At 37.8% G+C, this 24,718-nt stretch overlaps 1 protein-coding gene across 6 annotated transcripts in view; it reads right to left on the bottom strand.

Annotated features, from left to right (window-relative positions):
* The window catches only part of Snx29 (sorting nexin 29), a 560,183-nt gene that overhangs the window by 499,541 nt on the left and 35,924 nt on the right, over positions 1-24,718 (bottom strand). For all 6 annotated transcript variants that reach the window (XR_010039850.1, XM_063226557.1, XM_063226558.1 and 3 more), the window contains one exon: positions 3,015-3,139. Coding sequence is in view for 4 of the 6 variants with exons in the window: in XM_063226557.1 (XP_063082627.1) it covers positions 3,015-3,139 (125 nt within the window). In the remaining 2 variants the exon portion in view is untranslated. Of the gene's footprint in view, positions 1-3,014; positions 3,140-24,718 lie in introns of those variants that run through there.

Here is a 24,718-nt window from a genome sequence, read left to right as displayed (position 1 = left end):
ATTGTTGATCACCTTGTATTTTGTTTTTACATTATGTATTATGTCCATCCTTTTGATTTAAATAACTCTGTCCTGGTATGTCACATTTGGTTTTACTTTCTTCAAAAAAAAAATAAGAACTGTGGGAGCAATAAAACCCAAAATGTATAACTGTCATTGTACAAAAGAAAGGAAAAGAAAGTTCTCTAAGAGATATAACTGCATATATATATAAGTGTATAACCATATTACTGAGATAACCATATTACTGAGTTTTGTTGGATCACTGAACAAAACTGTTTGCAGTCTCACTGTTTGAAAGTCCCTTCTACATGCTTTAATTTTGTAACTTCAACAACTTTTTCTAAGATGACAATATGTAATTAACTAGTGATTTCCTACTGTTTATTTTTTCTGAAATTCTGTATAACTTGTACCCTTTTTCTGTTTTTTTCTTTTTTCTCCTTAAATAAAATTTAAAAAAAAATAATCAAAATACCAGAAATTCAATATAAGAACAGAATATTAAAAGCCGTCAGACACAAGAAACAGATCACTTACAAGGGAACACCAATCAGAATTACAGCAGACTTCTCGGCACAAACCATCAAATCACGAAGAACGTGGGGAGAAATAATTCAAGCTTTGAAAGATAATAACCTCCAGCCAAGATTGATATATCCTGCACAACTGTCCCTAGAAATTGATGGAAAAACAAGGTACTTCCAGGATAAAGAGGAACTAGGGGAATATGCAACCACCAATTCAACTCTACAGAGAATACTGCAGGATATTCTAAAAAAGAAAAATACGAAGAATCCAGAAATAGTGGCAGAGAGGCCACAATGCATGGAGCCGAAAACAAAATGAAGAAGACAAACTGACAACTAATGACAGAAAAAGCGCTCAACAGAAATGAAGCAGAGAAGATTGGATGATAGGAACAGCTATTTTGGAGAAAACGATGTCATAATAGGTAATGCTGATTTAATATCACCTTGTTTTGAAGTCCCATCAAGCTTTTGTTCTTCTGTCTCCATAGGTCTTAACATGTTGTATCTTATCGGATTTTATTATATGTGATAGTATAAACAAAAACTTTTATAGACAAAGAGAGTATACAGAAACCATTGTTCATTTTCTGTTAGTTGATTCCAAATACCCTGTAATACTGTCATTCTCTGGAATGGTTTTACATTGTTTTGATATATTTGATGCTACAGTATACGAAGTTATACTCAAAGATCTCAAGGAAAGAGACAATATGGGAACTACTTTTATGTTGGGATTACTGTCATTCTCTAGAATGGTTTTACATTGTTTTGATATATTTGATGCTACAGTATATGAAGTTATACTCAAAGTTCTCAAGGAAAGAGACAATATGGGAACTACTTTTATGTTGGGATTATCTTGTGGTGAAACACTATTTTGCTTAAATGGTTATGTTTTGATCTGCGCTGCTTTGTTGTTTTACCCTCTTATCTCAATCTCCATTTTATTATTTACTTTTTCATTTTTATCCTTTTAATTAAGGGAAAAATAAATTAAAAAATAGGATATATCAATCTTGGCTGGATCCACTTTGATTTTCTATTAACTTGATTTGAAGCCCTGTATTGCTCTCACCATCTTGTTTTGACTGATATTCCTCTATTCTGTTTTGCTTGATAGTACCAGGTTCGAAAGTTTAGGCAACAGCTGTGAAGATAGTGGGATTCATTATGACGCCCATTCTGGTTGACTATTATCTACTTTTTGAAGACCTGTAATGTCTCCAATGTTTTGGTTCTGTTGGTTTTGTTCTTTACTGTTTTGTTCAATTTTATTATAACTGATGATATAGGCAATTCTATTGGAGACAGCGGGAGGCATTATGGTAATCAATGTTGATCACCTTGTATTATGTTTTTACATTATCTATTATGTCCACCCTTTTGACTTGACCGACTCTGTTCTGTTATGTCACATTTGGTTTTACTCTCTTCCAAAAAAGTAATAAGAACTGTGGGACTAGTAAAACCCAAAAAGTGTAATAGTCATTGCACAAAAGAGAGGAAAAGAAAGTGCTCTAAACGATATAACTGCATGTATATTTAAGTGTATAAGTTACTGAATTTTGCTGGATCATTGAACAGAACTATTTGCAGTCTCATTGTTTGAATGTCCACTTTATATGCTTTAATATTGTAACTTGAACAAATATTTCTAAGATGACAATATGTAATCCATTAACTAGTGATTTCCTACTGTTTATTTATTTTTCTGAAATTCTGTATAACTTGTACCCTTTTTCTGCTTTTTTTTTTTTTTCTTTCTCTCCTTAAATAAAATTTAAAAAAAAAAAAAATGTGGGAGAAGACCACAGGGCATTTTTATATGACATAGTTCACTCCCAGGTTCAGATCGGGAACAAATCACTGATACAATTTCTCCATCCCAGTTAAGGAGATATAGCAAAAGTCCTTACTACTCCAGGGGTTGACACGAGAACCCAATAAGTTAACTTACCTCAAAGACTACCAAAGGCCAGGCTTGCAATAAACACCAAGTATAGATAGTTATTATTAAGAGCATTATCCCTACCACTCAGAGATATTTGTACATTAAAATGGATGAGCAGAACTCAAAGCTCAGAGTCCCATGGAATTTCTATTGCCATTGAAGTCATTTCATCATTAAATATCACGCTACGCCCATTTTTTCCCTGAAAGCTGCCACAGCACTTTGGTGAAATAAGCATGTTGGCTGCAGGTTCCCAAACCCTGAGCAGTGGGTGACATGAGGCTCTGAGAAATCTACACAGAAGATGACTTCATTTAAATGAAGATGCCAGACAACACTATAGTTTTTTACCTACAAATAAGGCATGGATTTTTGCAAATATAGTCACACAGCCCAGACCACACAATGACCATTCTGCAATAAATAAATAAACAGAAAACAAAAAAAGCAAGAGAAAAAGAAAAGAAAAAAAGAGAGAGAGATAAAGAAAAAAGGTAAACTTCTGCGAGCCACAGAAGGCAGAGAAGTACCTGTCTCAGTTTTGCTGGTGAAGCCAGCAGCCTGTTTGATGGCCGCTGCTGTGAGTGCTAATCCTCGACTCCTCTTCAAGCCATGCTGCAGGACGGCTTCAAACTGAGCACACAGACAGGTTACTCTGCAAGAGAAGCAGTAACTTATTAGCACACCTGGTGAAGGGAGTCACAAGCAGGGCTTCCCAGCATCTGCAGAGAGCCAAGGAGCCATCCAATCAAAGGCTCCACATTCATGAAGGTACAAAGGAGACATTTGGATTTATAGGCAGACTTGGTAACTGCCCTGGGCCACTCCACAACCCTCTCTATTTATTTTCATTTCACATAAGTCAGAGAAGAAACGCCTAGCACAGTCTTGCCATACTCATTGAACTCCCAAAAACACAGTACTGTAATAGTTTGGAGAGAGAAACTCTGTAAAAGGGAATTGGTGCCATCCAACAGCAAAAGAAAAGCCTTTTTTTTTTTGGTACCGGCGTTCGAACTCACAGCCTAGAGCTAGCCAGGCAGGTGCTTATGCTGCTGAGCTAAATCCCCAGCCCAAGAAAAGCCAATATTTAAAAAATCAGTTTGATGTGGGGAGGGGCTAGATATTGTTTCCAATTCATAAGTTGCATATCTTATTCATATCATATGTAGTTCAAAGAGCAGGATTATATTCCAGAAACTGAATCCAACAGCCTGCCAAACTGGAAACACAATGCAATTTCATGACCTGTTACCATCACTAATACCACCACCATTATGTGCACACACATACTCGCATGCATGCACACACTCACACACAAAAGAACATGAATTTTGATTATTTCTTTATGTTGTATAAGAGATTATATCCTGAACTCAGATCCAGAGTTTTCAAGTAAGTTACAATTTCTGTGCACTGAATTGAATTGATTTCTCAATAATCACAGAAATGAGATTCAGGAAGATGTCTAGAGAGACAGGAAGTCACAGCAACTCTACTCAATTCTTAGCAATCCTCCCAGGACTTCTTGGCCCATTCCTGATTAGCTATTGGGAGTTAGAGGCCTTCCTTTCTTCACTCATGCAACCAATGTGAAGACTATCATCCGTATGTCAGGCACTCTTCTGGACTCTGGGGATGGAAAAAAGGGGACTGGAATAGGCAAGCTCTCTACCTTACTACATCTGCACTGTTCTGGCAGAGGAAAATAGAAGCTAACCAGACATTTCAGTTAATGAGAACTCTAGAAAAATAAAAGAGGATGCCATGGTAGATGGACATTAAGTGGAGAGAGGGCAAGGTCAGGCTTAAATTCTATGGCCTAAGCAGGAACAGCCTTGGAGTTATGACCTGGATATAACAAGAGCCAGTAGACTGAACATATGGATCTGTTGCTAAGGCCCTGAGGTCACTACCATCCAGCTCAATTCTGTCTTATTAAAAAGATTTCCTGCTCCACCTACTGCCACACCTGTAGTAATAATGTTCCAGCTGTTTGTCACTCTGGGGGTAGTCATACTCATTGTTTCATACTCATTATTTCACTAGTTCCTCCCACCAACATTATGATACATGTGAGGCAGGTGTTATTATCTCCATTTATACTTAAAGAAACTAAGGTTTAAAAACATTTAAGGAACCTCCTGAAGACAGTGCATAATAAGCAATGACATCAGTGTTCCAGGTCCACCACTCCACACCATTAAGCAAATCATCTTCTGAACTATGATAGAAGTTGTCTCACTCCCATACCCAATCTTTACTCAAATAATTGTCCACACCAGACTTTAACACAGCATCAGCCAAAACACAGAGCCTTTATTCTGCCTGTGCTGTGGCACACTAATCCACCCAGCATTCTAGGCTACCACTGCTGAGTGATCAAAACTGGCCCTCCTAAGAGGAAGCCAGATCTCGTATCTGCTCAACTATACTATCTGGTTTCTACCTCTTATCTTGTCTTCCTGGATGCCCTAAACTAGCATAGAACCTGCTACAAGCATGTGCTCCATAAATGCTGCTCCTGTAGGTAGGTAAATGGGTGATTCACCTTGAACCATGAGTCCCAGGATACTCCCCCACGTTGAAACAATGCTCTTTGCTTTGCACATGTCACTCTTAAATATTAGATGTTCATTTGCTTACACCAACATGTGTATCAGAGTTTCTTGAAAGCTGGGACATCCACCAAAATTACCTGAATCCAACAGCTGACTAAAAATGGTGCAAGACTTGCCTCAGAGGGAGAGGGCACACTTGGACTGTATTTAAACCTCTCTGTAAGTAACCAAAGTCTCTATTTCTTTTTTGAACCAACACTCAAACTCAGGACCTTATGCTTGCCAGGCAGGCGCTGTGCCACTAAGCTATATTCCCAGCCCCAAAGCCTCTACCTTTAAAAGAACTTTAGTCAATACAACAATCAATGTAACAATCTCCCGCAGGTTGCTTGATCAAAGCACAGGTTCAATTGTTCAACACAGCCAGCTCCAGATGAAACTTGTCCCCTAAGGGGAATGGAATGTAGGCAAGCAGCACAAATCCAGTCCCAGAGGTCTGGATTACATCATCACCACTGCACACAAGTCACAACTAACCTAACAGCAGAAAAAAACCCAGGTGGGCCCTATCCTATAATTAGCTCATTTCACCACCTGCTGGCCAACAGCTATTCCCCGTAACAAACTCCTGCCCTGTGTACTCTCTTTACCTGTCTCATCAGGTCTACAGTGTTCCCTCCTCCAGAAAGCCTTGCAGAGTGCTTCCTCATTCTAAACCTCCTTCTACTGTAGCACCTGCCACCTTCTATGCTAATAAGGAGCTGTCTCCTCATGCTGTGTGCTCCCTCCACACTACCACTGAATGTAACCAAAATGGTCCCACTCTTCAGATAACTCAGACTACAGACTTGATGTGCATTGTAGTAACAGATACGTCTGACGAGATGTTATATAATTTTTAACTCAAAACCAAGACAGCTAAAGGTAAAGTATTAGAAAGACACACTTGTCCCAGAACATAGACATACCCACTAGCCATGTTGCCCTAAGGCAGTGATGGCAAACCTTGCAGCACTTTCAGTGACACAAACAGCACACTTTGACATACACACTATAGGTTCTCCACTACTGCCCTAAGGTTTCCACTGCTTCCTACCGTGCTCAGCTATAATTTCTGCAAAACAGGAGTGCCTGTTTTCACGCAGCTCTTTATTTTGTCAGCTTAGTCCCTACTACCTCGCACACTGCACTCTTGCTAAATGCTTTTTGGCTTCCTGATGCAGGCTGGCTACTTCTGTGGTATGTTCTCACATCAAATTTCCCTTCCAAGTTAATGAATTGAGGCCCTGTTTTTAAATAAGCAGGGTACTAATTACAGTAAATGTTTCAATTTTTTTTTAAAAAAACCACCAGTCAACAAAATCCCTTCAACTTTTTGTGCATGCAAGCTGCTTGTCAAATGAATGGAGAAATAAAATATGGTATAGCCATCCAACAGAATATCATTTAACAACAAAAAGGAATAAACTACTGATATATGCTCTACCATGGATTAATCCTTGAAATATTATGCTAAAGAAAACAGATTCAAAAAAAGAAAACCTTATTACACGAGTCCACGAAATGTTCTGAAAAGGTAAACATAATAGAAAGGCAATTTGTCTAGGGCTGAAGTTAAAATCAGACATTAACAATAAACTGGAACAAGGGAACTTAGGGGAAAGCTGAGAAAATTCCAAAATTGAATTGTGGTAATAGTTGCATAACTCTATAAATTTAATTTTTAAGAACTCACCTAACTGTGCCAAAGCTCAGCAGCATAAGCACCTGCCTGGCAAGCACAAGGTCCTAGTTCAATTCCCAGTACCAAAAAAAGTAAAAAAATCCACTTAACATGGTACATGCAAACTAGACCTCAATAAAACTGCTTTAAAAAAAAAAAAAAAAAAAAAAAACACTTCCCTGAACATAAATCAACGAAGATGTATAGGAGTTAATGAGTGGGAAATAAAGTAATTTCCTTCTGCTAAATTTAAAACTGTCACCAATCAACTAGCTTACTGCTAAGATTCTGTAGGCCTATGTTTCCATAAACTCCGTCCTACATTTCAAGATTGCTGAACCTGCCACATTAATCCATAAGATTCCTAAAAATCCTGTACTTTTTTATAGCAAATACTAGAACAACAAGCAGCATATGCAATAAATGTTGCATTTTTATAAACTGTATTAAAACATCGCAGAAAAATGTTTCAACTGGATTATCTTCCTACATTACCACTTTATTGGGATTTTTTTTTAAAAAAATCAAGAACAATTACTAAAATGAACAACATTAGCCTCATTTGTAAAGCTCCAACATTACCTGAAAAAGCATCAGTCAGATTTAAGGCAGTAATGGATAAAGCAAGGCCATTACATCACAATCAAATGCAATGACGACTGCATTTATGTTTTACAAATTAAGTTTACAAAAAGGTTCATACCCTTCACCCATGAACCTCACTAGCAGAAATCAGTTCTACTACCTACAAGTCAGCTAAATATTTAATAATAGAAATATTCAAAGTAATATTATTTACACTGTTGGAAAGTTAGGAACTGCCTAAATATTTAACACGTGGAGAACTGGTGAAACTAATGATAGCACAGCATATAATCAAATTCTATTTTATCTTTAAACAATTACTATTGCCAGGCCTGAAAGCAGACATGCCTGTAATCCCAGCAGCAAGAGGCAAAGGCAAGAGGATCACCAGTTCAAGGCCAGCCCAGGCCAAATGGCAAATTCAAGGCCAGGCTGAAATACATAGTGAGATCCTGTCTCGAAAAAATTTACCAAGAGCTTATAATGATAAGCTAACACGTTTATAAAAGAAAATAAAAAATGAGCAGGATCTTAAGTAAATATTAAATATGCTCTCAACCACATTAAACACATAGGAAAAATTCTAGAAATAATTATGTTAAAAAATTAAAAGCTGGCCCAGGGATTTAGCTCAGCAGTGTAAGCGCCTGCCTGACAAGCATGCTTGGTACCAAAAAAAAAAAAAAAAAATTAAAAGCCACTTGTTGAAAAAATTGATGATCAGGTTTTTCTTGCCTTTACACTTTCCATAACTGAGATCATTTTTCTAAAACAAGAATTAAAAAAGTGTTCCAGCCTCAAGAACCAGAAATAACACTACCTGGAGTTATAAAGAGTAAACAAACATGATTTAAAGGTTATAATGAGAAAACATGAAACTACTGAAAGTACATTTTTTAAAAGATTAAATTACAGTATAAAAAAGATACAATGTTACATGTAGTAACAATAACACTTCAGTTTCAGATGGGCAAGACTGGGCTACTTAGCTGATGATCTTGATGAGAGAGGCTGAGAAAAAATAAACTTCTACCTCAAAGCACAGACAGATCTAAAATCCACATAGATCAAAGAAAAATGCTAAGTGTACAAAAAATAAACTGTAAAGACAATAGCGAAAATTTTTTCTGTTCTGTGGAACCTGAGGATATGACACTCAAAGCCAGAAGTGCTAAAGGTTCACAGAATTAACTGCACAAATTTCTTAAATGTCTACATAATGAAAGACATAAATACGGTAAAACAAGTGATGCACTGAAGAAAGTATTTACAGCATAAGTAACTGGAAAAGGACTTATCCTCACAGTACATGAAGAGTTTCTACAAAGGAATTTTACTAAGATAAGCAACTCCAAAACAAAATAGAAAAGATTAAATTACAATATAAAAAGATACAATGTTAAGTAAAAAAGGCAGATCTACAAATAATGAATAAAATGTTTCTAACTACAAATAAAAATGAGAATATATGTCAAAAGTTGTTTTTTAACCAGCTAAAATAGAAAAAGAATAATCCCATCCTTCCACTGACAAAAAATAAATCATTTTTAACAAGAAAGATACAGATCCTATAAAAAGAAAACCATAAGATTTCAAAGTGTATAAAGATCAAAATAAATGGGCCAAGGATTTAGTTCAGTGGCGAAAGCACCTGCCCAGCAAGTGCGAGGTCTTGAGTTTGATCCTGGGCACCAAAAAAAAAAAAAAAAAAAAAGATCAAAATACATAAAAACCCTGCCTACCATACATGAGGCTTTGGGTTCAATCTCCACACTACAAAATAAATAAAAAAATGGAAAAACAGAAACATCATTTCCCCAAATGGAAAGACATTAACATAAAAATGGTAATTCTTTCCAAATTAATTTATAAATTTTAATAACAACTGCACTAAGGACTTGGCTCAGGGAGTTTTGCAGTACAGAGAAACAAAACAAGCCAAGTCCTTAATAAAAAATAAAAATAAAGGCAATACCAGCTAGAAACATGGAACAAACATTCTACCCAAGGGAAAATTAGATGGCTAATAAATACAAGCAAAGATGTTCAATATTAGTAGGGAAATGCAAAGTAAAACCTCAATAAGATATGACAATACCAAATGCAGGCAAGAATGCAAAATAAGTGGATTGCCCTCACACTATTGGTGGAAATGTAAAATGGTACTCTGGGAAAGAGTATGACAGTTTCTTATAAAACTCTGCAAATTCTATATAATCAAACAATGATATCTTGGATGCTTATTCCAGAGAACTTAAAACATATTTACACACACACAAACCTGCATATGAATGCTCATAGCAACATTATTTATAATAGCTAAACTCTAAAAACAATCCAGATGTCCTTTAAGGAATTAAGGATCAAATTGTGCTGCATCCACCCCAAAGTCTGCAGCAATAAAAGGAAACACAGGTCGCCTGCGACTACCAGCACTGGGCCTGGCCCTCCGCAAGAACACGTGGGCTGGCCCAGTAGGCCTGGGTCACCTGGGACTGAAGCCACTGGGCACGCCCCTCAGCTATGAACACCTGGGACACCCGGGCACAACCTAGCTGCCTGGAACTGCTACCGCGGGAACACATGGGCTGCCCCAGCAGGCCTGGGTTGCCTCGGACTGCCACCATGGGCTCATCCCTTGGGGAACCCACTCACCTTCTCGACCTAGTACTGCAGAGATCTTTGGATCCAACCCCTTCACCCAGAACCTTGGACTACAGTGAATTACAGTGCTGGCTGGCTGAAGGCTCAGGAAACCCTCACCCAAACAGAAGACCTCAGCAGGCTCCAGTCAGTGTGGTGAGTGTGCTCCTAAAATAGAGATCTGAAGTGGGTAAACAGGAGTGGAAGTGAAACTCCCTTCAACTGTAAGACCTTGACAAACCTGGCAAGACAGTGGGTAATGCTCTCCTCCATACAGAGAACATTAGACAAGTTGAGGAGTGTGCCAACAGGCCTCCCCCAACTTGGAGAAAATTAAAAGAGCTTATGAGACCCCCAGTGATACAGTGGGGCCGCAAATGACACAAACACTACAGACAGGGAGAGCTGGTGACCTGCAACAACCTGAAAACATAGCAACAGCAGGAACTAAGAGTCGACTTACATCAACACATCCAGGCAAGTTAGCCCAAAAAGAATATAGGACTCACCCAACAGGCCCTGTAGGACAAATTCAGGTGACTGGCTTTCCTCTACATTGTGGTACCCAGCAATTGGACCAACATTCAACCACACAGTAGGACCCAAAAATTCATACTATGGACAGATGAGACTGTTGGGACTGAAAGACCAAATATTTACCCAAAAGGTGAAAATGGCAAAACAAAAAGGCAAAATGCAATCTCAAACATCTAGTCCATCAGGAGCAAGTACAGGCAACATTGAAATAGAGGACTTTAAAAGACATACACCAGAAATCTCTGAAAAGATAGCAAATAAAGTAAAGAAACAAAGCCATGACGCTATAGAGGAAATCAAATTAGAAACAATGTCTCACATAAAGCCAGAAATAACAACCTTAGTCCTTAGTAAATAAGTTGCTCAACATGGCTAAAGAAACAGATTTTTTTAAAAAATGCAGGAGCATGGGAAATTGATTGAAACTTTGAATAAACAATGCAGAAAACAAGCAGAAGCCATAAAATAAATTCAAAGAGACATCCGAGAAACAAAAAATTCTATTGAAAACTGGCAAATGCCTTAGTTTGTTTAATCTCAACATAAATGAAGATATGGATAACTACATGTATATTTAAGTGTATGGAATTGACAACCATATTACTAAGTTTTTGTTGGATAGTTGAACAGAACTGTTCGCAGTCTCGCTGTTCGAATTCCCACTTTATATGTTCCACTTTTGTATCTTGAACAACTATTTGTAAAAGGACAGTATGTAAACATCAACTAGTGATTTCTTACTGTTTATTTTTTCTCTGAACATATGTATTATTTCTACCCATTTTCGTTTTGTTTAGTCTTTCTTTAAAATTAAAAAAAAAAAAAGAAAGAAAGCTGGAAAAACCATTTAAATGAAGCTGAGGATAGAATTTCAGACCTTAAAGACAGGATCACAGTGATTGTGAAAGGGTAGAATTTATAAAAACAATAAAGCAGCATGACATGACAATCCAGCAGCTTCAAGACAATGCCAAGAGAAACAATGTAAAACTAATAGGCATCAGTGAAGATGCAGGAGTCAATGCAAATAACATCACTATTCACATAAGTAATAGCAGAAAATTTCCCACACATAGGGAAAAAATCTGATATACAAATAAGTGAGGCATACAGAAAGCTAAACCGTTACAACCAACATAAATCTACACCAAGATATATAATAATTAAGATCTCAGACATACAGCATAGAAACAGAATACTAAAAGAGACACAGTTCACCTATCAAGGAAAGCCTATCAGAATCACGGCAGACTTTTCAGCACAAACCTTCAAGTTAAGACAAGCTTAGAGTGAGGTATTTCAAGCCCTGAAAGAAAACAACTTTCTTGATGTACCCAGAAAAACTGTCTTTCAAATTTAATGGAGAAATAAGATACTTCCATGACAAAGAACAATTAAAGGAATTCTTGTCCATCAAACCAACCCTAGAAAGAATACTGAAAGACATACTAGATAAGAGTTAAAAATGACCACAAGATCCAGAACAACAATAGAAAGAAACCACCAGGCTGGACAAGAAAATAAAACAAGGGAGAAAAGCTAGAAACCAGCAATAGGAACACAACATGGCAAAGTCAAGCCAGTACGTATCAGTGATATCCATAAATGTAAATGGGCTCAATTCACCTATCAAAAGAAACAGATTGACAGAATGGATCATGAAACAGGATCCCACAATATACTGTATACAAGAAACACATCTGACCCAAAAGGAAACTCATAGACTAAAAGTCAAAGGATGGAAAACAGTATTCCACGCAACAGGAACCCAGAAAAAAACAGGGATAACTATTCTATTTGTAGACAACATGAAATTCAAACCTAAAATGATTAAAAGAGATAAAGAAGGTCACTACATACTCGTTAGTGGAAAAATTCAAGAAGAAGGACTAACAATTATAAATATATATGTACCAAATACAGGAGCACCCAACTACATAAGACAAATATTATAAGACATGAAAAACCAAATACAGAAGAACAGTTTTAATAGAAGACTGTAACACCCCATATCACAAAAAGACAGATCAATTAGACAAAAAGTCAGAAAATAAATAATAGAACTTAATCATATCTGTGAGCAAATGGACTTAGTAGATATTTACAGAGTGTCCACCCAACCACATGAGAATATACATTCTTCTCAGCTGCACATGGGACATTCTCCAAAATAGACCATATATTTCCCATAAAACATTCTTAAGTAACTGCAAAGATAATGAAATTATCCCATGTGTAATATCTGACCATATCGCACTAAAATTGGAAATGGCAAAAGAAACCGCAAAATCTGCATAAATACATGGAAATTAAATAACAACCTTTTGAACAACCCAGTAGGCTACAGATGAAATTAAAGAAGAAATAAAGCAATACCTACAATTCATTGAAAATGCGGAAGCAATATATTGTAATGTGTGGGATGCAATGAAAGCGAGAAATATATAACAATAAATTGTCATATCAAGAAATGACAAGCACAAATAAACAACCTAATGCTTCACCTCAAGCTTCTAGAAAAAGAGGAAGTTAAACCCAAAGGTCATAAAAGAGAGGAAATCGTAAAGATTAGAGCAGAAATCAATGCAATTGAAACTAAAAAAAAAAAATACAAAGAATCAGTGCATTAAAAAGCTGGTTTTTTGAGAGAATACACAAAATTAGCAAACCTCTAGCCAACCTTATAAAGAAAAAGAAAGAAAAAAAACCCAAATTCATGCAATAAGGACTGGAAAGGAGGGAAATTACTACGGATCCCAAGGAAATTCAAAAAATCATGAATACCTACTTTGAAAATCTCTACTCACATAGAGTGGAAAACAGAGGAAATGGACAGATCTCTAGAAACATATGAACTACCAAAGCTCAATCAAGAAGATATAGTAATTTTGAATAACCCAATATCAGCTACTGAAATTGAAAACGTAATTAAAAACTTACCAACAAAGAAAAACACAGGTCCTAATGGATTCACAGGTGAATTCTACAAGAAATTTAGAGAAGATTTGATGCCAATACTCCTTAACTTCTTCAATGAAACTGAAAAGGAAGCAATCCTCCCTGAATCATTCCTGGAGGCAAGTATTACTCTCATACCAAAACCAGAGAAAGACTCAACCAAAAAGGAGAACTATAGGTCAGTCTCACTAATGAACATTGATGTAAACATTCTCAATAAAATACTGGCAAATAGAATGCAGTAAATCATCAAGAAGATTATACATCATGATCAAGTGGTATTCATCCCAAGAATGCAGGGATGGACTCATACACAAATCAATAAATGTAATATACCACATCAACAGAGCCAAAAACAAAAACCATGTGGTCATCTCAATAGATGCAGAAAAAGCTTTCAATAAAGTCCAACACATGTTCATGATTAAAAAAAAACCCTTCAGAAACTCTGAATACACAGTGTCTATCTCAGTCTCATAAAGGCCATCTAAACAAACCAACAGCCAACATTATACTAAATGGACAAAAACTGAAAGCTTTCACTTTAAAATCAGAAACAAGACAAAGATATCCACTATCACCACTCCTATTCAATATAGTTCTGGAAACACTAGCCAAAGCAATCTCACAAGAGAGAAAAAATAGAAGGAATAAAGATAGGAAAAGAAGAAGTTAAATTATCACTATTTGCAGATGACATGATACTCTATATAGAAGACCCAAAAAACTCCATTAGAAGACTACTAGAAGTAATAAACAAATTCTGCAGTGTAGCTGGATACAAAGTCAATGCTCAAAAATCAATAGCATTCCTGTACACAAACAACAAACTCACCGAGACAGAAATTATGGAAGTATTACCCTTCACAATAGCATATAAAAAAATGAAATACTTAGGAATCAATCTAACTAAGAATGTAAAAGATCTATATGCTGAAAAGTATATTACGCTAAAAATGGAGATTAAAGAGGATATTAGAAAATGGAAGGATACTCCTTGCTCTTAGCTAGAAAGAACCAACATTGTGAAAATGGCTATACTCCCAAAACTGTTCTACAGATTTAATGCAATCCCAATCAAAATACCATTAACATACCTCACACATCTAGAGAAAACACTCCTAAAATTCATTTGGAAACAGAAGAAAACCAGAATTAGCAAAGGCAATTCTGGGCAACAAAGGCAAGGCAGGAGGCATCTTCAATTCCTGACTTGAAACTACACTACAAAGCCACAGTGATAAAATCAGTATGGTACTGGCAAAGAAATAGACCTGAGGATCAATGGAACAGATTAGAAGACACAAACACAACTACAAAGACACTCAGTCACCTGACATTTGACAAAAGGGCTAAACATGTTCACTGGAAGAAGGATAGCCTCTTTAATAAATGGTGCTGGAAAAACTGGCTCTCCACATGCCAAAGACTGAAACTAGATCCATGCCTATCACCGTGCACAAAACTAAAGTCTAAATGGATCAAAGACCTAAATATTAAAACAGAAACACTAAATCTACTAGAAGACAAGGTAGGTAGAAAAGTCTTGAAGACATAGTGGTAGGCAAAGAATTCATGAACAAAACGCAAACTGCAAGGGAAACACTTCAAAGAATCGACAACTGGGATCTCATATTATTGAAAAGTTTCTGCATTCCAAAAGAAACCACCAATAGAGTGAACAGAAAACCCACAGAATGGGAAAGAATTTTAGCCAGCAATCCCTCAGGCAAAGGACTTATATCCAGAACATATAAAGAACTGAAAAACAGCAAGCCCCCAAATTCAAAGGCCCTCTCCAAAAACAGGCATCTGAGATGAACACACAGTTCTCAGATGAAGATATACAAATGGCAAATAAATACATGAAGAAATGTTCACCATCACTAGTCATTCGAGAAGTGCAAATTAAAACAGCATTAAAATTTCATCTTACTCCGGGAAGAATGGCTGCCATCAAGAAATCAACTGATAGCAAATGTTAGCAAGGCTGCAGGGAAAAAGGAACACTGCTCCACTGTTGGTGGGAGTGTAGAATGGTGCAGCCACTGTGGAAAAATCAGTATGGAGATTCCTCAAAAAAATAAGATTAGAAGTTCCATTCAACCCAGCTATTCCTCTCCTGGGTATTTTCCCTGAAAAACTGAAAAGGTCATATCACAGTGATATATGTGCACCCATGTTCATAGCAACACAATTTGTAATAGCTAAATCTTGGAACAACTAAGATGCCCATCAACTGCACCGTGGATGAAAAAGATGTGGTATTTTTATTCAATAGAATTATTACTCAGCTATAAAAAAGGATGATCTTGAGGCCTTCACAGGCAAATGGAGACAACCTGAAGTTATCCTCATTAGAGAAATAAATATATAGGAATCATATTTCTAAATATCACATTGTGTCTCTAGTGTAAAAAGTATTAAGAAATGTAGGAGTAATAAAACCCAAAATGTGTAATTGCTATTGTAAAAAAAAAGAGGAAAATAGTGTTCTAAAGGATATAATTGAATGTATGTTTAAGTGTGTAGGATTTATAACCATATTACTAAGTTTTTGTTGGATAGTTGAACAGTACTATTTGCAATCTCGCAATTTGAATGTCCACTTTGTATATTATACTTGAACAACTATTTCTAAAAAGACAATATGTAATTATCAACTAGTGATTTCTTACTGTTCATTTTTTTAAAACTATGTATTATCTCTACCCTTTTTGGGTTTTTTTCTTTAAATAAAAAAATAGTAACTAGAAAAAACAAAAAGAAACACACTTTTGACAAATGCAACAACCTGAAAGAACCTTAAGGGAATTATGTCAATGGGATTAAAGCCAACTGTAGAAAACAGAAAACAGCACACTATATGATTCTATTTACATATTATTCTTAAAATGCGATAATTAAAAAGATGGAAACAGATTAGTGGTTGCAAAGGGTAAGGGATAGGGGGAGAAAAAGAGGGAAGAAGATGTCTCTGGCTATAAAAGGAAAATGGAAAGATCCTCTGATGATGAATCCTATGATTCTTGTAGCATCCTAACTGCTACAAGAAACACAAACTGACACAGATGATGAAATTGCACCAAACTACACAGACATATGTGCACACACATGAACAAGTAAAATTACAGGAATGTGACAAACTTTCTTAGGGTTTTACAAGATGTTACCATTGGAGGAAACTAGATGAAGGGAAAATGATATTGCTCCATATTATTTTTCACAACTGCACACAAATCCATAATAATCTGTTAAGAATTTAACTGAATGAATATAAAAATCACCAGTAAGCAAAGACATATATATACACAGGTAGGTTTCCTACAGGACTGTTTACAATTCCAAGAACGAAAATAAAGTAGAAACAAACCTGAACATCCAGGAACAAGGAAATAGGACAAGTAAATGCACAATCTTATATTGATGAAGATCTTTAAAAGCACTAAAAATCTAGAAGCTGGTAGCTAAGTAGATAAGTAAAAAAACACTTGAACCATGTAAAAATTTTTAAATGTAATAATATACATCCATATTCAAAATGTTACACAGGCATTTAAAACAATGAGATGGGGCTGGGGATTTAGCTCAGTGGCCTAAGCGCCTGCCTGGCAAGCGCAAGGTTGTGAGTTCGATCTCCAGTACCAAAAATAAATGAATGAATAAATAAATAAAACAGTGAGATGTCCAGGCATGGTGGCACATGGCTATAATCCCAACATCTGGGAAGCTGAATCAGGAGGACCACCACAAGTTCAAAGCTAGAATCAGCTACACAGTTCAAAATTAATCTGAACTGCATAATAAGACTTTGTCTCAAAAAAAACTAAACATTAGTTGTGGTGGCGTACACCTATAAACCTAGCATTTGGGAGGCTGAGACAGGAGGATCATGGTAAGTTCAAGGTCAGCCAGAGCTACATTGTGAGTTCAAGGCCAATTTGAACTACAAAGCAAGATCCTTTCTAAAACAAACAAATCTAGGGGCTGGGGATTTAGCTCAGTGGCATAAGCTCCTACCTTGCAAGTGCAGTGATGAGTTTGATCCCTGATACCGATTAAAACAAACAAACAAATCTAGCACTTGGGGAAGATTATTTTAAAACACTGAAAATCCAGAAGATAGAAGACAGATAGGTAAATAAAAATATCACTAATCATGTAAAAATTTTTCAATTAAGACACCCTTATCTGTGTTCACAAAGATTAGAAAGACTTGAAAATAGTATTTGCAATGCAGAGAATAGATCAAAGGTTAGTTACTATAATATACTAAAGAACTCTTGCCAAATGTGGTGGTACATGCCTACAATCCCAGGAGGCTGAAGCAGGAGGATCACAAGCTAGGGCCAACATTGGAAACTTAACAAGACCCTTATGTCAAAACAAAAAATGTAGCTCAGTGGTAGCAGCACTTGCTTAGAATAGGTGAGGTGCTGCATTCAATTCCCAGTACCAGAAAAAAGAAAAAGGAAAAGAGCTCTCACAAATTGACAAAGAAATGCAATCAAAAAATGAGTAAATAACATGAAGTTTTTTGTATAAAAAAACACAGCCCAACAGTCAGCAAATATACACTGGTATTTCTAAAGGTACCGAAATGCACTACCAATCAAGGAACTACAAAATAAAGTGACAGGGAACTACTGTTTTTCACCCATCCAGCTGACAAAAAAGTCAAAACACCGAAGATTACATGAGCTGCCAGTAGAAATGTTCAGAAAGCTACAAACCGTTCTCTTTGACACAGCAAACCCCACACCTGGAAATCTGCACCGAAGAAATAAAATCCTCAGTACACAAGGCAAGATGCAAAAAGATTTCTAGTGGAACAAAGCCAGTTTTCCTTTAAAGGCAGTACTCCTAACTCGTATATCCATATCAAGCAGTATACTGTAACCATTAAAAGATGAACTATTACTTGGAAAGGTTTTAACAGGGATGCCAATAGTATAAACAAAGATGCAGAATATTTCTGCATGATTCTACAATGGCAGTAAAAGCTCTTGCGCTCTCTCTCTCTCTCTCTCTCTCTGTGTGTGTGTGTTGTGTGTGTGTGTGTGTGTATCACCTGTAAATGATTATATGGAGGGGAGTAACAAATAGTAGCCAGGGATACAGCTCAGCAATACAGCACTTTTCTAACATGTACACAACATGCTAGTATTCAATCGCCAGTGCCACCATACACAAAACAAAATACAGCGAATAACTCTTGGTTCATTAACATAAATTGCCCAATGGGAAGGAGAGTGGGATTTTTGAGGGTTTTTTTTGTTTTTTATATCAGGGATCAAACTCACTATCTTGTGCTTGCCAGGCAGGCGCTTGGGCCTCTGAGCTAAACCCCCGGCCTCAATGGGAAGGAGAGAAGGAAGAGCTACAGGAGAGAAAAAAGGAGTCCTTAGCACCTGCCCCCCCAAAACACATAACTATTAATGAAAAAAAAAAAAGAAAAAATGTGAAATATGAGTAAAATCTCATAAAGGAGTCATTTTTTTTTCTTTTTTTTTTTTTTCTTTTTGGTACCAGAGACCAAACTCACAATCCCAAGATTGCCAGATAGGCATTTATACCACTGAGCTAAATTACCAGCTCTTTTCCTTTTTTCTTTCGTTTTTTTTTTTTTTTTTTTTTTTTCTTTTTTCCCCCTGGTGGCAGGGTTTCACTCTGTAGTTCAAGGCTGGCCTTTGACTCAACTATGTAGCCCAGACTGGCCTCAAACTCAAAATGATCCTCCTGCCTCAGCCTCCTAAGTGCTAGGATTACATTCATAGGCCACCATGTGTAGCAGGAGTAATTTTCAAGTTACCCAAATGTAAGGGTTGAAAATTGCTGACAGGTTGTCCTCCCAGACCCACAGCACCCTGCATCACGAGTGCAAGTTACCCTAAAATGTGAATCGGACTAATCCATCATCTTTCCTTCTCTCTTCTCATACTACACCAATGAAGAAACTGAGCCAACCAATCGGCTTCTGATTCTCTGACAGTGTTACTATGACAAGGCCAGAGTACACAATCTTGGAAATCCACCTCAAGCCTACTTCTAGCTCTCCAAATGGTACAGAAATGGCATAAACTGTGAAAATGGTACACAAGTGGCCAAAGCTGAAAAATTAATACCCTAACAGATAAAAGTTCAAATACTGGGCCAAGGATTTAGCTCAATGCCACAAGTACCTGCTTGGCCAGCATGAGATCATGAGTTTGATCCCCAGCACTAAAAATAAATACATACATAAAATAAAAAAATAAAGTTAAAATGCTATCCTGTAACAGCCAAGAAGTACAACACACACATCCACGTATCTCAGCACTGTCTCCACATTCGTGCACCTCCACACTGGCTCTTCCCTCTGCCCAGCAACATCCAAGAATTCCCATTCCACCCATTTAATGAATGACAAATCCATAACAAGCTCTACACTGTCTAATCATTATAACAGACCACCACGATTGTCACAGTTGACATATCCATCTCCCAGATTCCACTTTGGGTTCCTTAAGGACAGCAACTATCTCCTCCAGTTTGCACCCTGAATGTAAGACGGTACCCTAAAAGGAATACCTATTGAATGGAGGAATTGGTGACTAGTTTTTCTGGCCTTTCATTTCCAATAATTATTCCAAAATTCAGGTGTATCTACTCATAAAAAGAAAACATATGGCTAAGCAGGAGGACTGTAAAATAAAGACCAATCTGGGTAACTGAGCAACTTAGTAAAACCCTATCTCAAAATTTAAAAGGGTGTTAAGGGACAGCTGAGGATGTAGCTTAGTGCAAAGGCCCTGAGTTCAATCTCCAGGGGAAGAAAAGATACTGAGTTTATCATGTCCTTACTGGATTTGCCAAGCATACATTACTATAGCTCATACCCACCATAACTCTCAGAAGTAGGTACAATGATCATCTTCTGATTTTCCAAGATGTAACAGACTTAAAGAGGCTTAAGGACGTCTAAACTTACATAGTTGGTAATCAGACAACAGCAGGGCTAACAAGTTTACTATGGACACCACTGCTTTTTCTCAGCAACTATCAATATATACAAATTAAGTATTAAATACATTCACAACAGGACTGTAATTCATATGCAGGCATCTTGAACCACCATGTCTGTTCCATGCATGACTCTACCACTACTACCACCAGTGGAACAAGCCGCCTGACAGGATAGCCATGATGTACTACCAGTGGGTCAAACCAGCAGAAATCTGTTAAATTCAAATTTGGAAATGTGCTCAGATTTGTTAAATGTCCTAGAGCTCAACATTTGTTAAAAATAATCATTCCCAAAAAGCAATCAGCTAATCTGATCAATACAGAAAAATAATAATGTACAGCACAGGCTTAAGAGCATGGCTCAGTGGTAGAGCGGCTGCACAGCAGGCATTAAACCCTGGGTTTCATCCTGAGCAACACACACACATACACACACACTTTGGATCCATCAACTGCACAACCTCAAACTGAAAATAAAGTGGTCAAGGTAGGGGAGCTAGCAAATCCAATTAACAAACCCCAGGAGTTTTTGCCAGGATAATAAAATTGTAACATCCATCAAGACTTTGAACCAAAATGAGGCTGGTAAGAAACGTGCGACACGTTGAAAATTAAAAAAAAAAAAAAATCACATGATGAACACACAGAGACGTTAAAAAGATGAACACACGGAGACATTCAAAAGAGGAAAAATGTCCCTGAAAAAAAGCCAACTGGTTTCATAAGTGTCCAGAGGAATGCATGTGACAGTTTTTAACTGTGTCAAAACCAACATGAGGGAATACCAAAGTTTTTGTTTTTAACCTTCCTTGAAAAGCTTAAAGCTGTTTCTAATTCCTTGAAAAGTAAAAACAGTCACCCCAAGTCCCTCAAATTTTAATCCCTCTTTTCCTGACCTGCTTTGAGAGAAGAAATTTCCATTCTTGAAAACAAGGAAAGGTGTAACAAACATATTAATTTTGAACTATTGAGAACAATCTACCATTTTTGTAGGTCAAAAAATGATTTAACATTTGCAATTTCATTTAGCCCAACTTAATTACCAAATGAAGTCATTTCCTCTGATATCTACTTACCTCTGAACTAGTCATCTGAAAGACCAATAAGTATCAACAATGTTGAAACCTAAGGTTAACTCACTGCCACTCAAGAACAGAGACAGAATATGCAGTTGGATGCCTACCAAGGGTGAAGATAAGTTATGTATAATTATAATAACAGTCACAACAGCTTAAAGTGTCTAGAAAAATCACTGTCAAACCACGTTCTCAGGGCTACATGTGAGCTAACTCACAATTCTATGACATGAATATTATTAGCACTATCTCCGTTACAAGAAACTCAAGCTCAAGAAAGTCAGAAAATTGCCCAAAATCACATGACCCACACCCAGCACCAGATTCAAACTCTGAGACCCAAATCCCATGCTTGTTTTACTGCTCTTCAGTCTTCATTACTATTTGTAATTCTAAGAGAAAACTTCCACTTACAAGACACCTCTGTGGAAGACTATCATATCTAGACTTTAGAGTAACTTCCAGGTCCTGCTGGGTTATTGGGCCATTATTTCCAGAAGGCAAAATAATCAAGAGCTATTTCAAAACCTCACCACAGGCCAGTCTGACTGGCAGAACATAGAATAATTGTAATGAACTATGACTGTGAGTCTTTGTTCTTAGAGAAAAACAGAACTAAAAAGCCACAGCGACAGAAAGTGCTGAGAAGTACTCGGGAGAAAGCCCAGAGACTATCTCCATTTCTTCCTGTTGAAGTCGTAAGGTCGCACTTGAAAAGAGAAACAAATCCGATCCCTCACATCTCTTAGGTGCTGTTTTATACGGCAAGTGAGAACTGCTGAATTGTGCTGTGTCAGTCTCACAGGATTAAACAAACTTCTCCCTTTTCTCCCCATCCCCTGCCTCTGCATTTCAGATACTGGTAGAATACTATGTATCCGCCCCAAATCCAACAATAGCTCCAGTCCTGCTAGTACCCCAGTAACCCCAGTCTTCCCAGTAACCCCACAGTCTTCATCAACACCTCCACAACTGCTGTCACATCTGAGGAGATCTACAACCACTTACTCATCTTAAACTTGACTTACTTTGTCCACTTAAACATGCTAGTTGTTAAAAGAAAAAAAAATCTATTGCTATTGTAAGCAGCATCATGTAACACAAGAGTGGTCCTAAAGTAAACGCAAATAAAATCTTAAACTCTGACTCTGCCAGAAGAAAACTGAGACTGACCTTGCACACTCTGTTGAAAATAAGGAAAAGGTGTAAGAAACATTATTTTAAACTATTTTGTTTGCTCTTTTTTTTTTTTTAACTTTTTTATCGGTACTAGGGATTGAACTCACGACCGCCTGCTTGCAAGGCAGGTGCTTATGCCGCTGAGCTAAATCCCCAGCCCCTATTTTGAACTATTTTGAACCTTCCACTTCTGTGGATCAAAAAATGATCAAAGATTTTCAATTTCATTTAGTTCAACTTAATACCAACCCAAGTCATTCCCTCTTGATATCACTTAAAAAAGAACTGAGAGGAACATACCCCCATGACATTTAACATCTAAAATGATGTCAAATACTTGCAGTGACACAAATCTCTTACTTTAGGAAAGTATGTGAAAGAGTTGCTGGCCCAGATGGAACACTGTAACCAGAAAAGGCTGCAGCTAAACTCCTCCCCCCCCCACCGCCCCCTATGGACTTGATTGTAACCCTATATCCCGATCCTTAAGAATCTGTGCGCCAATGAGATACCTATACATCTCTAATGGCCTTAGGGCGCTGCCCTAAGCTTAGGCTATTTAGATTCCCCCACGCCACGTGTCCGAGAGAGAGTTCGCCAGAGAGAGAGAGCTCGCCGGATTCCAGCGGCCAGCGCCGGCCAGCGCGCCAGTCTCCACTCCCCGTGTTCCCGGAGAGACCACAGCCCGGCCCCGGGCTCGGTGCAGAGATGCTGCGCCCCGGGGCCGGCGGCGGGGGGGCCCCCCTCCCCGCATTCCCGGAATAAAGTCACCGCTGCCCACTACTTTCACGGCCGTCCACTCCACTCCGTTCCTCCCACGGACTTCTCCCTCTCATCCCATCCTCCCCCTTCTCTCAGACCTAACAGTATGTACCAAAAAGACAACAGGACTCTGTTAAGGAATGAGGACCACACTGGGAACCAGAGGTCTGGGCTGCAATTTCCATTTCACACCAACATTTACTAGATGACAATATATACCAGTACCTGGTGTACAAGTGACCAGTCCCAAGTTTTATGCCTGGAAAAGGAGATGTATCCTCTTCTTGCCTGCCTACAGTTTGGGGAAGTAGCAAGGTCAAACGAGGCTAATGACCTGGACAGGACTACACAGCCCTGTCACAACTAAAATAATTATCATTATAACATGGTAAACACACCCAAAACCACTGGATTATCCAGCCATCTTTTTTCATTCTGTCTTTACAAAAGCACCCACATTTCATTTTGAAGGTTTTCTGCCTTCTTGCTGACTACCACCTTGGTGGGATGGTGAAGCAGGTTAATATCTTTTCACTTCAGAAGCCAATGGGGTCCCAGAGGGTCCTCAGCCTACTCCTTCCAATGGTGGCCAAGTGAGCTGAGATTCAGATCAGAGTCAGATTTTTCTCTGGAAGGTCAATGTGGAACACAGAATCAGAAGACAACTGGCACTTATTCCAGCAAAGGGCAGCTCCTGCTAGGACCATTTCTGGAGCTCCTGCTTTGGACTTAGGATCCTTGGAAAGGACTCCTTCCTGTTTGCAAAGCTGGCTGGCCTTAGAGTCTCTGAGCTCACAATACCCTCAAATAGAACATATTTCTGTTGATTGTGACCAAAAGTCCTGAGACACACTGGCACACCACTGTCTTAGTCTACTTCCTATTGCTGTAACAAAATACTCTCTGAAACTGGGAAATTGGTAAAGAAGAGGTTTATTCTGGCTTAAGGCTCCACAGGGTGAGCAGTCCAAAGGCATGGTGCCATCCAAGGCCTCATTTTCCTCAAGTTAAGGAGGAAAGTAGCAGAACAAACAGGCACAAACAAGGAGAGACTGCTCTCCCTCCATAGCTACTTCATTCCTAAGCATAAGGCCTCAACCCATTCACACGGGACCTGCCCCTACGACTCAAACACCTCTCACTAGCCCCCACCTCTCAACACTGCTGCACTGAGGAATTGAATTTCCAACACATGAACATTGAGG

This window comes from Cavia porcellus, unplaced genomic scaffold, assembly GCF_034190915.1.
Source record: "Cavia porcellus strain 051 isolate PalLab524CR breed Dunkin Hartley unplaced genomic scaffold, mCavPor4.1 scaffold_16, whole genome shotgun sequence".
Taxonomy (NCBI): domain Eukaryota; kingdom Metazoa; phylum Chordata; class Mammalia; order Rodentia; family Caviidae; genus Cavia; species Cavia porcellus.
The sequence above is the reverse complement of the archived record's forward strand: the minus strand, read 5'-3'. Positions and strand labels throughout refer to the sequence as shown.